At 43.0% G+C, this 15,741-nt stretch overlaps 2 protein-coding genes and 1 pseudogene across 3 annotated transcripts; 2 read left to right on the top strand and 1 right to left on the bottom strand.

The window, feature by feature from the left end:
- The first annotated feature begins 68 nt into the window (after window positions 1–68).
- LOC117834247 (uncharacterized) lies at window positions 69–1,220 on the top strand. Its single transcript, XM_034713866.2, has 2 exons — window positions 69–238; window positions 322–1,220. Exons 1-2 carry the CDS (start codon window positions 101–103, stop codon window positions 1,138–1,140), a joined length of 957 nt encoding a protein of 318 aa, XP_034569757.2. The 5' UTR covers window positions 69–100; the 3' UTR covers window positions 1,141–1,220.
- A 400-nt stretch (window positions 1,221–1,620) lies between these two features.
- On the top strand, window positions 1,621–2,868 carry LOC140223623 (uncharacterized; annotated as a pseudogene).
- Window positions 2,869–6,846: 3,978 nt separating this feature from the next.
- On the bottom strand, window positions 6,847–9,695 carry LOC117866831 (L-type lectin-domain containing receptor kinase IX.2). 2 transcript variants are annotated; one of them, XM_034751117.2, is made up of 4 exons: window positions 9,390–9,695; window positions 8,552–9,225; window positions 8,293–8,427; window positions 6,847–8,167 (listed from the first exon to the last, which is right to left on the bottom strand). In XM_034751117.2, the coding sequence occupies exons 1-4, from the start codon at window positions 9,527–9,529 to the stop codon at window positions 7,260–7,262; spliced, it is 1,857 nt and encodes a 618-aa protein (XP_034607008.1). In that variant the 5' UTR covers window positions 9,530–9,695; the 3' UTR covers window positions 6,847–7,259. The 2 variants fall into 2 exon arrangements, with proteins under 2 accessions (XP_034607008.1, XP_034607010.1); XM_034751119.1 differs by having other exon boundaries at window positions 9,377–9,530.
- Between the last annotated feature and the right edge of the window lie 6,046 nt (window positions 9,696–15,741).

Here is a 15,741-nt window from a genome sequence, read left to right as displayed (position 1 = left end):
GGCTTCTTCCATGTGAGAGAATTCTACAAAGCAGCAAAAAATTTTCATATTTATTTTTGTCAGGGGATTACATTCCCACCCTCCCAGTGGTTTCCTTAATATGTTGAAGAGCACACCACAAGCTGCAAATAATGGGACTGCATCGCAGGCAATCCATATTGAAAGTGACAACAATGATGTTGATTGCAATAGGTCTGAAAAGCGCTTGACATGGACAAAAGAGGAGGATCTTAAATTGGTAAGTGTTTTTTTTTGTTAATTGAAAGGCATCCTGCGTTACATTGCTAGCACATCAATTGACATCTATTGATAATGTTACAGGTTAGTGCTTGGCTGAATAATTCAAATGATCCCATCCAAGCCAATTTTAAGAAGAATGATCAGTACTGGAATGGTGTTGCTGATCTATTTAACGGAACCATCCCAAAAAATCGAGTTAGATCAGCCAAGCAAATAAAGGATCATTTTGGGAGAATTAAGAAAAGGGTTACTTGGTTTTGTGGTAACTGGAAGGAGGCTAATTCTATGTGGGGTAGTGGTGAATCAGATGAAGATGTAATGAAGAGGGCATTGCAAAGTTACGAAGAAGATCAAAAAAAAGATGGTCCATTTGCGTATAGGCATTGTTGGGAAGTTCTTTCCAAGGAACTAAAATGGGAAGCCTATTTGGAACGCCTTGAAGATGTAGAGCCAGAGAAGAGAAAGTTTAGTGTTGATGAGGAAGTGGAGCAACAGTTCTCTCTAGATGATATTAGAGATGAACGATCAATAGGAGGCAAGAAAGTTAAAGAACAGCACAAGAAAAAGAAAAAGGACCAGACTTCTATAATAGATATCGAAGATGAGCTTCACAGCTTTTTAGATGCTCAAAAAGCAGCAAATGAAGGGCGTACAGAAATGTTAGAAACACAAAAGCGTGTGTCCAGTGAGAAGCTTGAATCTCGGAGGCTTGCTCACCTTGCAGCGAAAGAGCACAAGGAAGTAGTTATGATAGAAACATATCGATCGTTATTGATGCAAAACACAAGTGGAATGGATGACAATGTGAAAGCCGAGCATGTGTTGGCATTGAGGTGCCTGAGGGAGAGCATATTTAAAAAAATGACTAAGGTATTGCTTACTGTATATTTTTTATACTGAATGATTTACTATGCTGAAACAAGTTACATTTTTTATAGTGAATAATTTACTATGCTGAAATGAGTTACATTTTTTGTACTGAATGATTTACTGAAAATTAGGATTATTGAATTATGTGTTGCACTTAATGTAGTCAATGCTGAAAATGTGGATTATTGAATTATGTGCTGCACTTAATGTAGTCTATGCTGAAAATGTGGACTGTTAGCATGCAGTCCATATACCCATACATGAAGTCAATACTCCAGATAAACATACTACAATTAAATTGCATATAACTACAATGCAGTGTAGAACTACAAGGCAGAACAGAACACTCTATATTAATCCCCTCATCTTCCTATTATGGCTACAAAACTCTGTTTCTTTCCTCGTGCTCTCTGATCTCCCTACTTAGCCCAAGCTATGTCTGATTCATATTCGTACTTAGATGATTCTGATGAGCTGGACCTTTCCAAAATCATTGAGAAGCATGTTGCCGAGCAAAGCATCCTCGACTCCTTTGCTAGGAGTCTTACAATGAAGATCAAGGATTCCTTCTCTCCTCAGCGACAATATGGTCCTAGAAAGAGCATCCGGAGAGATCATGAAGGTGCCCATGAGCGTTTTGTAGAGGACTACTTTGCTGCAGAACCGCTCTACCCCGAGAGTATGTTTCATACTAGATTTCGTATGAATAGGCATCTCTTCCTATGAATTGTGAGTTCCCTTGGTTAGTGGAGTCCCTATTTTACTTATAGGGCAGATTGTGCTGGTCGAATAGGGCTCTCACCACTGCAGAAGTGTACAACAGCCATGCGCATGCTAGCTTATGGCAGTCCAGCAGATGCTCTTGATGAGTACTTGAAGATTGGGAAGTCCACTGCATTATAGTGCTTGGACAAGTTTGCACAAGGGGTGATTGAGGTGTTTGGTGGGGAGTACTTGCGACGCCCCACACGTGAGGATGTTGAGAGATTGCTCCAGGTTAACGAGTCTCGTGGTTTCCCTGGAATGCTAGGTAGCATAGATTGCATGCATTGGCATTAGGAGAATTGTCCTTTAGCTTGGAGGGGGCAATTCACCCGTGGTGATTATGGAGTTCCAACTATAATCCTAGAAGCCGTTGCTTCCCAGGACCTTCATATTTGGCATGCATTCTTTGGAGTTGCTGGGTCAAACAATGACCTTAATGTGCTCAACCAGTCCCCACTTTTTCTTGATGCCTTAAAAGGAGAAGCTCCTCAAGTTCAATTTTCAGTCAATGGTAATGAGTATAGCATTGGTTATTACCTTGCTGATGGTATATACCCGGAATGGGCAGCCTTCATGAAGTCTATAACACTTCCCCAAATAGAGAAGCATCAGTTGTTTGCTGAGCAACAAGAAGGGGTAAGGAAAGATGTGGAGCGTGCTTTTGGGGTAATGCAGTCCCGTTTTTCCATTGTTCGTCGGCCTGCACGTCTATGGAAGAGAAAGAGTATTGGAAGGATCATGAAAGCTTGGGTCATTCTCCACAATATGATAGTGGAAGATGAAAGAGAGGATGCTAATATTCATATTGACTTGAATGAGAATCCGGGGGCATCCTTTGCTCTACCTCCTGAAGTGAACACTAGTCGTAAACCACGCTTTTCCGATGTCATGCGTAGAAAAGCTGCTATCCGAGATCGTCCACAGCATACCCAACTTAAAAATGATCTCATTGAGCACATTTGGCATAAGTTCGGAAATAGGCAACATAACTAGCCATGGTATAATTCTGAAACCGGCATGTTTTTGTAATTTTTTCCTTAACAATGAGAATTAACATGATGTCTTACATGTCCCGTTTTAGGAATCAAGACTGAGCATGGTGTACTGAATGTTGCAGATGCTAGTTGCAGGTATCCACTCAAAAATTCTGAACACTTTGTCTTCAACATATTTGATCCACACTTGTCCACAAACACAAAACTTTTCTTACTAATTCTCAGGACCCATATGTTTAACTTTCACACTATTATGCTTGCAGTGTTGCCACTTTCGATGCAAATGGGATGGCTGCTCCATTGTACCGAAGTTCACCTGTCAACTTTGGCTTTATGCTTCTATCACCATCTTCTAATCAAGTGGATTCCGTGCGAGTGAACTTATTTAGTACTATTTTTAGTTAATGACCTGTGAGCTAACGAACTATCCTATTTAGTATTGCTTTTAGTTAATGGTATGTGTGCGACCGAACTTATTTGGATTGTTGCTTGGAATTTGTCATCTCAGATTATATTGTTTGGTATAATGCTATGGATAAGCATATTTGTTTTCTAGTTGAATGAGACATATATTTGGCCACGAAGATATGATTACAGCAGATTGTTTGCACTTATGAACATTAAATCACTGCAATCTGTACGTAATCTATGCTGTAGCCGGTCAAACAGCTAGCTTGTTGTATTAGTTGGCTGTATAACTGGCTGCAAATGACATGGCATGGGTTTGCAGCCAGCTGCTGGCTAAATTATTGCTCTTGCTCTAAGTAGGATGATAGGTAGGATTGTTTTCTTTGATTACTGTGCCATGAGCAGATAGTACTATTAAAAGAGAATGGAGGAAATATTAGCAAGTTACATCCGGTCAACTACTCTTAGACCCGGTCTGGTTCAAAGGAATTTTGGAGGAATCGTGAAGGAACTGATTCCTCTCGAAAGTTTCCTATGAAAGCTGTTTGGAACAAAGGAAATAGGAACGGTAAAACGGAGGAAAGTTTCCTACGCCAAGTTGATTTCACGGGAATGACAACATCCACTCTGACCTCAATTTTTGGCGAAAGTCCGAGGCAACGAGAATCGACGAGAAAAAAACATTACGAGGCCCTGCGTTACGAGTCCACCTAGCGCCAGGTGTGGCAGCTCCGTCAGCCAGGCCCTTGTGCTCTATGCGAAGGGAGAAACAACAGCATGGAGAGAGATGTGGCCTCTATGAGCACAGACGAAACTATAAAATATGGTACTGTGTTATTGTTGGATATTTGGATGGGAGCATTTGTGATGTCGCAAAGAATGTCCATTTAGAAAATTTTAGATACATCACTAGTGATAAGAAATATCTATATTGCTCATAATAACTAATACTAATTGTGATTGAAAATCGTGCTGTTTGTTTAATTTTCTAGATCGTAAATAAATGCACGTGCATTGGAACTAGAAAAATAACATCAATTAATTATTTGATTGGCTCTACGCGCTTCTCCATATATTTTTTTATTAGTGCGAGTGTTACTTTAATTAGATGTGGTTTATTAGGAGGTAAAATGACACTATTTGTGGGACAAATTTGAGAGTCTAAAAGGACACCCTTTGCGGGACAGAGGGAGTACACCCTTACAACCTTTTATTTCAACTTTTTGTTGGACTTTTTCAGTCCTGTATATTCACCTGACTAATAAATGCATGTTATGATTCGATATAAATCTGCATCAATGAGCAAATTTACACTTTATGAAGGGATTTCAGAAGAGAAACTCGCAGTTGTAGAGCAACATTTTGATGTAATCAATGTTGAGAGATTTGACCTATCATGGTGTTAAAAACACGGAACCACGATGTTTAACTTGTGGTATACGATAGACTGGGCTGGCCTTGTTTGGGCTTGTGCGCCAAACCAATCACAACCTAGGTACGTACTTCTGCAGGGGCCAAGAAAAAGGTGGGGTATACACCGCCCGACACAAGTGGCAACTTACCGTTTCAGATTCATGTGGGGCAACTCATTCATTTAGGTGATGAAGCAATGCAGTACTAGTGTGCCACTAGAAATTATTTCCCTTTGCATTGATTATCAGAAATTCACTGGCACCCACAGGCCACCGAGATGGCAACGACTTTGGATAGTTGCTATGGTCCAGGTCAAGTCAACGGGGGAAAAAAACAGAAGGTGCTGTGAGAGTTCCCTGCCAAAGACATTTTAAAACATAGCTGGACGAACTGGCCAATTGCGACCTGCAAGGCTGCAAGTTGCTATTAGAGAACTCGATGGCAATGCAAAGAGAGCGGAAAGTTGTCGCCCCAGTCCATCCAAACGCCTCACGAAAACTGAACGAGCTACCAGCCTCAGTGCGTTGCACTAGAACAGTGAGCGATGTTGCGGCGCAGAAATAGCCCTTCATCTATTTGGTTTAAAATTTATATTTTTATAGTTAAACGGAGCACATAATATTTATGCAATATCAAATAGTGGACTTTGAAAAGTATCTTGTAATTAAATTTCATTGCTAGATTTAATTTTTTTTATTGGATACCTCTGGTTGTAATAAAGCCAACCAAAACTAACTTATATTTTTATCATTTTTCTATGTTTCAAAGTGGCAGTCAATTTATTAGTTAATAAATTATCAGTTTGCATCCATATTATTTTTTTACATCTATATTTATATTACTTGTGGGTTGGACGGTGAGGTGATTTCGTTAAAGTAGATGGGTGAGGTGATTTCGTTAAAGTAGAGGGTTTTCGTAGGAAATTGTGTAAGAGAGGTCTTGGATGGCGGGTTCGATTCCGACGATGTTCGGGGTTATTTTAAATCTTACTAGGGTTATCTGTACCTAGACTACAGGTTGGATTTTGAAAAAATTTGGGGTGTTTTTTAAAAAATTTTCTGTACCAATAAAGATTTTCCTTTGGTTCATCCACCAGGGTGTAATATTAACAAAAGATTGTAAGGGTGGTAAAAAAATGTTGCTTTTGTGATGGTAATGAGACAATCAAGCATCAAGGGAATCAGTTCAGGTGGCAAGCAAAGCGCTGGAAGTTGTCGTTTTGGATATCTTTGTCAAGAACGGATGGAGAAGCGATAATAGACTTTGCTTATGATTTTTTCCCTCTTAACTTTTACTTTCATTTCGGTGATCAGCTTCGAAGCAGAATTTGCTATAAAAATTTGGCTGTGCGGTCGTAGAGGTTGAAAACAATTCCATTTTCTAAAAAACCATTGGCGGGATCATGACACTAATGGCCGACCTCTGAAGGTTATTAATGTAACAAGTCAGTTTCTTTAACCATCATAAGAACCCTGGATCGCGTCGACAAAACACCTGGCAAGTAGTCATGGGACATCTTCTCGTCACCCGAGGGTTCTAGAGGGGTTCTCGTTAACCCCAAGTGTATGCGAGATCGTCGATCTCACTAACGAATATCAAAGAGGTTTGGTTGTTTACTTGTTGTATTCCAGGTAGTCAAGTCTCTCGTAGCAAGGTTCAAGGTTTATAGCGAGGGTGGAAATTGAACCGTGACGGAAGCGAGGAACCTCGATGGCCGTTCACGGTCTGTCTGAAGCCTAAAGCCTCGAACCATAGTTCTCTCGATACGGTTTGGGTTGCAGCGAGGGTACGGGCCAAGCTGCGTGAGAAGCGTGACCCAAAGTAGGAAGTAATATTGAACACTTCCATCCTAAAGACATTCGTGTACATCATATTTCAGAAATATAATGGTTGAACAGGGATAAATTAGGGATGTAAAGTTGCTTTTCATTAACTATAAAAGGGATGATCTTTTCTAAATGAGAAAGTGATTGAGAATGTTGGAACTATGCCGGTTTTTGTTGCGTACTTGCTGTGTTCATAGAGCTTCCACACCACTACACCAGGGGGGGCACGCCGTCAAGCAACACAAGAAACAGAGCAGCTCTGAGAAACAGGGGAGAAAGCAGAGGACGAGGTGGAAGCAGCAGAGCGAGGGCCAGGAGCCCAGGACGGGAACTTGCAACAAGGTCATTAATTACTGTCTCGTTATCCATACACAAATATGTTGATCCGATAATGTGCCCTACATCTAAACATGCAATGTGTGCCCTTATTGATGAACTTGATATACACGAAACCCACTGCAGCACTTGGAGCACCAAAGAATGTGGCACCTGCGACAGATCCCATCAAGGGAGAGGAGCCTCATGTAGTTTTCTAGGGTAAGCAAGGCCACCTAGGATGCCATTCATGTCGAAGAGATGCAGCATAAACACTTGCACTAGGGTGATACACATCATGCATGTATACCTTTTGCTAGATTTTGTTTTTCTACATTAACAATAGAAGTAAAATATCATGGCCAGTCCTTAAACAAAATTGCTTTTTTGTCCCTAAACTATTGATGGCGAAGGCGAGCTAATGCTTTCAGGCACCAAGTTGAGGTACCGGATGGCTTGGATTAGACAGCATGTTGATGGCCTCTCTGATTTCCGGCCGGAGCGCGCGATCGAGTTGGACACACAGGAGCCCGACTGTGAGCACGCGTGCCATCTGGCTCTTGTCGAAATCGCCGTTGAGCCGCGCGTCAGCCATCTCGACGACGTGGCCCTTATGGTACGACTCCCGGACAGTGCTAGTCAGGCTGTTTGGGAAGCCCTTTTCTGGGTCGAGAGACGCTTGAGACCTCTTGCCGGTGGCGACCTCCAGCAGCAGCACGCCAAAGCTGTACATGTCGGACGCGGTGCTCGCTGAGCCATTGGTGCACTGGGGGTCCATGTAGTGGTAGCTCCCGATCATTGTCGTGCCTCTGAGGGAGCCCTGTCCGGGGTTGACCTGCCTCACGAGCCCAAAGTCGCCGAGCTTGGCGTGGAACGCGTCGTCCAGCATCACGTTGTCGGGCTTGATGTCCCGGTGAAGGATGGGCTCCTTGCTGCCGTTGTGGAGGTACTCGATGGCGAAGCCGATGTCAAGGGCGACCTGGTACCTCTCAGTCCAGGTGAGCAGCCTCCCTTGGCCGTGGAGGTGCTCGTCGAGGCTCCTGTTGGTTACCAGCTCGTACACGAGCATGAGCGGCTTGCCGTCGCTGCACCAGCCGACGAGCTTCACCAGGTTCCGGTGGCTCAGCTGGCACAGGGTCGTGACCTCGGTGACAAAGTCCTTCCTGATCTGCGAATCCATGTGCCCTGTTAATACTTTCACTGCCACCGGCGGCATGCGCGGATCCTTCAGGTCTCCCCTGTACACTTTCCCGAATGAGCCGGCGCCGAGCTTCCTGTCCTCGGAGAAGTTGTTGGTCGACGCCGACAGCTCGTTGTACGAGAACTCCTTCGCAACTGATATGGCATTTTCCGGAGTGGATTGTGTACGAGAATAACTCCATTTACTCGATTGTATGATTGAAGAAGAATTTACTCCTAAGAAATACTAAGCTATAGCAAGAGGGAGGGTTTTAAATTACCTGGCGACTCTATCTTCATCATCGCGGCCCAACGCTTACGCATGGTAAAGAAAATCAGAGTGGCCACTACTGAAGCGGCCAATAATGCACTTGCAACAGACGACAGTATTATCACCCATAACGGGGTCCTTGGATCTGTACGAGCAGCAATACGTATACATCATCAGCGGTAAGTTTCCTTTTTCGGATGCATAATTAACAGCAATAACAGTCTTAAGACGTTGTAATAGTAGCTAGTGGCTGTAGATAGTCTTCTCACCTGTTGAGCTGAATGACCACGAGATGAGGACGGGACTGAAATTGGTGTCCTCCCCTTTGCCGGTCGAGAACCCAATGGCCGCGTCCTGTGGCAACCGTTGCTTCTTCAAGTTGAGTAGTGCGCTGATGCTCGTAGTACTCCCGTTGGCCAGTCGTACGGTAACCTCCAGCAGATTGGAGCCTGCGTCGTACGTGACGTTTGCTGAAACGGTACCGGCGGCGAGGTCCCCTTTCGCCAAGTCCCTGGAGTAACTGTCGGAATGGATCGAGTTCACGTTGATGCCGACGTGGTCGCCGGTCGCGTCGTAGGGGTCCCAGCCGTCGTCCCACTGCGTGTCGAACTCCACAGCCACGGTGGGCGTAAAAGATGATTTGTCGCCGAAGAGGCCCAGGAGCCCGCCGCCTGAGTTCGGCGGCAGGCTCGAGGGGAACGGCCCGATGAAGAACGCGGTGCCAGGCCCTTTCGGTAGGGTGGTGGTATTCAACCCCACTCGGAGGCCACTCATAGAGAATGAGAAGCTAGTGCTGAAGCTCGCTCTCTTGCCGGTGAGGCCGTCCCACAGGCGAACCGGCTGCTTGTAAAAGACACGGGCAGAGCTATTCTTCACGTAGCTGCTATGTAGACAGATGACGCCTCCACAGCGGTTTTCGCTGTTGCCGTAGTCGGGGAGGGGTCTAGGCAGAATAACCATTGGTGTCATCTTTATAGCGAAATGATATGTACCATCTACTTATTGGATTAGTACTAATAAGCATATTTTTCAATGGAGATTATCACAATCTATTGGTGTCATGGGGACACCACAGAAGTGGCCTAGATGCACACCTGGCTGATGTACCTCAAGATCTTCCTGTTGATGCGGCCCGGATCCGGGATGGAGAAGTCGTAACTGAAAGAGAGCCCAGCGACGCCAGGGGACACGAGGCAGAGGTGAGCTTGGAGGACGAGGAGAAGAAGGGGAACTCTTGTATAGCCCATGGCCGCACAAGGAGAAGAGCTAGCAATGTCGCTGGCTGGGTTCTAGTGTGTGTGTGGCCAGCGAGACTGTAGCCACATATTTATGGTTTCCTAAACTGAGTGCGAAGACTGTGAGAAGCAAACAGATGGGCGCGCGCGCTATTTTGACCTTAAATAATCACCGTCGCGCAGCCGACAATCGGGCACTGCCTGCCCACCGCCGGCCGGCCATGTGCCGGCCATGTGACACTCCTCCCATCTTCCACGTTAAGTTAAGGGCGTGTTTAGTTCCCTCCAAACTCCTAATTTTGACACTATGCAAAAAGAAGATTCCTCATCACATCAAATTTATGGTACATGCATGGAGTACTAAATGTAGACGAAATCAAAAACTAGTTGCACAGTTTTGTTGTACTTTGCGAGACGAATCTTTTGAGTCTAATTAGTCAATATTTGAATAATAATTCACAAATACAAACAAAACGCTATAGTGTGCTACAGTGCTACAACTGTGATTTTGGACACCCAAATTTAGACAACTAAACAAGGTCTAAAATCCAACCAATAGATCCATGATCCATACGCCCGAGAGTACAGCGGTGGTACGCCAGGCGAGCTGCTCGTCATCTTGCTCGTGCCTGCGTAGCAAAGGATTTCAAGATTGCTTGCTGCTAGCGACAGCATCTAGAATAATTGGCTCTTGTAATTCGGTTTTATTATTGTTTGTTATTTTTTTGTGAGAATTAAATCGACCTTCACTTTGTCGTTAGATTCTGTTCTTGTGCGAGAGGAAGAGCAGGAGGAGGGCAACGGCCGCAGCAGGTGTCGCCGGCGGCGTGGCTCCGGATGCTAGCTGGGAGGTGCACTGGAGAAAAGAGGAGAGCCGAAGAGGAGTGCAGAAGAGAGAGACTGACATATGAGTTCATTTATAATGGGTAAAATAGATTATTCAGAATAATTTATAATGGGTAAAATAGATTATTCAGAATAAGTTCTCATGTTTTCAGAGCTGGAGTCCTGCAATCAGCCAAACACGTGCAATAACTCCACGTTTTCATGAAGTTGATGTAGCGAAGCTGTAAAAGGATGGAGTTGGTAGAGTTGAGCTATTTTTTCTGAAGTGGAGTGCTACCAAACACCCCTACCTCCCTCTCCTCTGATCCACGTGAAACAATATAATTGAGACTCAAGCCTGCATGTAGTCCTGCAGTAGAACATTTCCTTTATTTGCTGTTGATGTGCAGATCCATTCCCCACTCGAGCAAGTGATATCCGAAGGTTTGGAGATCAAGCTAAAGTTCTGGTCATGGTTTGTCCAACTATATAATTGACACCAGATCCTTTTGTAGATATTGGAGACACTGTTGGCTCCCAGGAGGATCAGATCTGGCATGATCTACACCGACACTGGGCCATGCTTGCTATGATGAGCAGGCATGGGGTCATGCCTGCTACATACATCAAACATTTTTTTTCTTTAGTACGAAAGATAGACATCACAGGGATCATGCTTTGACCATTTTTATTAACTAGCATATGTATCTTCTTTCAAACTGTATGTTAGTGTCATGCACCGACCCCATTAGCGGTGACATCCGTTCCTCTACACCCTGATCTGCCAGGAATAAATTAATCTTCTTTTAGCTTCTCATCACTAGTATATTGTACTTAGGAACCAAAATAGATCATCAACAAGCGGTATTTACCTGATTATTATGTTGACAAGGAAGAGGGTGGAGATGGAGGAGGATGATACTCGCAAAGCGATTCAAGAGACAAGATCTTTTCCTCATCGTGTTCCTCCTTCTCTTTATCTGTTAGCATGGAGACGACGCATTTCATGTCGCTGTTCGGCACCAGTCTCACCGCTACACAACAGTCACTGTGGATGTGTATAACGTTGCCAGTGGATCCTTTCTTGGTGAAAGTATGACAGTAAAACATGACTCTTGCCTTCTGAGTCTCCGTACAAGTACCAGTCACTACTTGAGGGGGCGATATCGCACATACTAACAAGATGGCAACTGCCATTTTCCAATAAAACATCTTGCTGCTAATTGTTAAGGAACTAGTAAGTGTCCTATGTACAATGGAATGCACACTTGCGCTCCCTTATATAGGATGGGCGGAACCCACGCAGGCACGCAAAGGATTTAAGGATAGGGATATTTTGAATATTTTGATCCGATAGATATACGGATATAGTTGGATATAAAATGCTTGTACACATGAAGCGTGATATGTAAGCATTTGTGACCAAGCTTTGCGTATATAGGTTTTAATATGTACTTAATTACTTTGAAGATAGATAGATAGATAGACAGATAGATAGACAGACGGACAGATACTACATGCAGTATAATACGTGATAAATCTGTGATCTCAATTAAAACATGAGGCTAAATTAACAGGAACACAAGCAAACAGATGAACGGGAGAGTGACACTCTGATTTCTCGCGGTGCTTACACGGCTAGGAAGTTTTACTGACGCAGGTTCGTTCTCACTCCTTCCCTTCGTGACCATCACCGGGCCACGTTTATAGGCTTCATCAGTTTATAAGCTTATAAGCTTCTCTTGGGTTAGTTGAAATTCCGCTTGAAACTAGACAGTTCACATGGACAAACAAGCAGCAATCTCCTCTACTAGAGAGACTTGATTGGTTCTTTACATCCAATTCTTCGATCCTGAATTATCCTAACACTATGGCAGCACCCTTGGTAATGGAAACTTCGGACCATGTTCCCTATGCTATTAGTATTGGAACAGACACTCCAAAAAGGAAATACCTCCAGGTTTGAGAATTATTGGATGGAACACGAGCACTTTACGAACATTGTTAAACATGGCTGGTCTGTGCCAGTTCACTATTGTGATAAATCAAAGGCCCTGACAACTAAGTTCAAGAATCAAGAATTTAAGGAGGGTGCTTAAGGCTTGGCAGGCTCAGCTGTCTAGTCTCAAAACTAACATTTCCAATGTGAAGTTAGTCCTTTCTCTTCTGGAAATCATAGAGGAATTCAGAGACCTCTCTTTGATGGAATGTAATTTTAAGTCTGTCCTGTAAGATAAGCTGGTAGCTTTACTAAACCAACAAAGAATCTATTGGAAATAGAGAGGGAATATTACGTGGGTGAAATTTGGTGACGAAGACACCAAATTCTTTCATGCTAATGCAACCATCAAACATAGAAGAAATCTGCTCACAAGTTTAGGAGATAATAATGGTCAACAACAAACTGCACATCATGCTAAATAAGTCATTCTTTGGGAGGCATATAAAGAAAGACTAGGCACCTCTGATCATTAGGCTATGCTTTTTGAACCGGAACAGCTTCTGACTGTCTCAGAAGGCCTTCATTATTTGGATGATCCTTTCACACATGAAGAAATTGATTCTATTACAAAAAATTTGCCCAATGATAAGGCTCCAGGGCCTGATGGCTTCAACATTTATTTTATCAAGAAATGTTGGCCAATAATCATGTAAGATTTTTATGATTTGTATGCAGCCTTTCACACTGGAGATATTTGTCTTAGAAGTATGAATGGATCTTATATCACTCTCATTCCAAAAATTGATGGTGCCTCTAAAGTTTTTGACTTCAGGCCCATTTCTTTTATTAAATTGCTCTGTGAAAATCATTACAAAGTTATTGGCAAATAGGCTGCAGAGAGTCATCATGGGAATCATCCACAAGAATCAGTATGGTTTCATCAAATCCAGAACAATTCAGGATTGTCTTGCATGGGCCTTGGAATACCTCCATATATGTCATCAATCTCATAAGAAAATTGTCATTTTCAAGTTAGATTTTGAGAAAGCCTTTGACAAGATAGACCATGAAGCGATGCTGGCCAATATGAAATACAAAGGGTTTAGCCCTGTACAGTTAAACTAGATGAGAGATATTTTCAGTTCAGGCACTTCCTCAATTCTACTTAATGGTGTTCTTAGAAAGACCTTCCATTGTAAAAGAAGGGTGAGGCAAGATGACCCCCTATCACCACTTCTCTTTGTCTTGGCAGCAGACTTATTACAATCTATCATGAATGATGCAAGAAGAAGAGGCCTTCTCCAGCTACCAATCCCTCTCCTTCATAGCTAGGATTTCCCCATTCTTTAATATGTTGATGATACCCTGATCATCATGGAAGGTTGTCCGTCTCAATTGCAAACTCTCAAGGATATACTGCAGACCTTTGTGGTACTTCTACTGGTATTAAAGTAAATTACTCCAAGTCAATGATGGTCCCTGTTAATATTGATGATGAGAGGTTAAGTCTCCTAGCACAAACTTTTGGATGTATTGTGGGTACCCTACCCTTCACATATTTAGGTCTACCTCTAGGCCTCACCAAACCAACAATTAAAGAATTCCTACCTATGGTTTCAAGATGTGAAAAAAGACTAGTTAGTACTTCAGCTTTTCTTTCTCATGCAGGAAGGCTAGAAATGACTAATTCAGTTTTCTCATCCCTCCTGATGTTCTATATGAGTACCTTCTTACTACATAAAACAGTTTACAAGCAAGTGGATAAATACAGGAAGCATTACCTCTGGAGGAGCTCTAATATCAACAACAAAGAACCACCCAGAGCTGTATGGGAAATGGTTAGCTTGCCCAAAAAGTAGGGAGGATTGGGGGTCCTCAACCTTCAAACTCAGAATGAAGCACTAGTAATGAAAAATCTGCATAAGTTCTTTAATAGAGCAAACATTCCCTAAGCCCATCTTGTATGGGAGAAGTACAATTCTAATGGGCGACTCTCCAGTCATGTTAAGAAGGGCTCCTTCTGATGGAAGGATGTTCTCAAGCTTGTGGATAAATTCAAAGGCATGGCTTCAATTTCGATTAAAGATGGACAAACATGCTATCTTTGGCATTATCTCTGGAATGATAGAGTTCCTGCTCAGGCTTTCCCTTAGCTATTCTCCTTCGCTAGAAGAAAAGACATCACCATTCAGAATTCTTAGGCCATAAGTGATCTAGATCAACTCTTTTATTTGCTTTTATTTGCTATTGCTCTGGAACAACTGACTGTCCTTGCTTCCAGTCTGGAGGATCTTCAAATCAACTCTGATCCTGATGTGTGGACATACATTTGGGGTTCTCCCTCATTTTCTTCACAGAAAGTTTATAAACATGTCACTGGTCATAGGCAAGTTCATCTGGTTTTCAATTGGCTCTGGAAGTCAAAATGTCAATACAAGCATAAAGTGTTCTTTTGGCTAGTCCTCCGAGACAGACTAAACACCAGAAACATTCTGAGGACGAAAAACATGAACCTGCCTTCTTATGATTGTGTTTTATGTATGAATGAAGGAGAGGAAACTCTATTCCTTCTACTACTGTTTGTTCTTTTGCTTAACAATGTTGGATTCTCTTGGGGCTTTTCATCGATATGTCTGCTGAGCCATATGACATTTTAGACAGTTTCAGAGGGTTGTTGCAGGTTCCTTTTTCATGGAAATCATCATTCTTATGAGGTGGTGCATTTGGATGTCTAGAAACGACCTGATCTTCAAAGGGATTTAGCCCTCTGTTCAAGCATGTTTAGCATGCTTCAAAACAGTTTTTGCTCTAGTTATTCTCAGAGTTAAAAGAGGAATGGTAATCGCCTATGTTTCAATGGCTAGACCAATCTCTGTAATTTGTGTTATTTTTTTCTTTCCTTCTTTGTTTCTTGAACTTTGCCTTTGTGTTGTTGTTGGTACTTTCTTAAATATATTATTAATTAGTAGGGGGTTTGCCCCTCCTGTTTTATAAAAAAAAGGGAGAGGGGACACCCAGCCAGGGAGAGGAGAGCCCCACGGTCGCAGTCCTTGCGCCCACACGGACTTTTGGCGGCACGCTCAGGCAGCCATGGCTAGGGGGCAATATTTTGTATTCCATAATACTAGGATGCGGGGCCTAAAACACGTAATTGTCGGCACACTCTTGTCCACAAATTATTTTTTAATTTCAAAATTTTATCCTCATATGACTGATGCAAATCCTCCCACCTGCATCTCTTTCTCTCTATCCGCATGAAGCAGGCTCACCGCATGCCGCTGACGCCTTGCCCCACCCGTCTAGAGGTGGAGGATCTCTGGACACCTCGCTGTGTGTCGCCGTCACCTTGCACTCCCAGCAGTGGCGGAACTAGCGAGAAAATTAAAGGAGGCCAGACAAATATTTGCTAATTCAAGAAGTTGATAATTGATCCTACTTTTTCATTGTTCACCCAAGC

The sequence above is a fragment of the Setaria viridis genome, chromosome 8 (genome assembly GCF_005286985.2).
Source record: "Setaria viridis chromosome 8, Setaria_viridis_v4.0, whole genome shotgun sequence".
NCBI classification, from domain to species: Eukaryota; Viridiplantae; Streptophyta; class Magnoliopsida; order Poales; family Poaceae; genus Setaria; species Setaria viridis.
Note: the sequence above shows the minus strand (reverse complement) of the source record. Positions and strands in the feature narration are given on the sequence as shown.

Excerpts from the sequence above, each read along its gene's own strand:
- LOC117866831 (XM_034751117.2), bottom strand. The coding sequence starts at position 9,529 with ATGGGCTATACAAGAGTTCCCCTTCTTCTCCTCGTCCTCCAAGCTCAC. Across the intron at positions 9,226-9,389 it reads ATCAACAGGAAGATCTTGAG|ACCCCTCCCCGACTACGGCA; the intron begins GTACATCAGCCA and ends TATTCTGCCTAG. Across the intron at positions 8,168-8,292 it reads GATGAAGATAGAGTCGCCAG|TTGCGAAGGAGTTCTCGTAC; the intron begins GTAATTTAAAAC and ends ATGCCATATCAG.
- LOC117834247 (XM_034713866.2), top strand. The coding sequence starts at position 101 with ATGTTGAAGAGCACACCACAAGCTGCAAATAATGGGACTGCATCGCAG. Across the intron at positions 239-321 it reads AAGAGGAGGATCTTAAATTG|GTTAGTGCTTGGCTGAATAA; the intron begins GTAAGTGTTTTT and ends ATAATGTTACAG.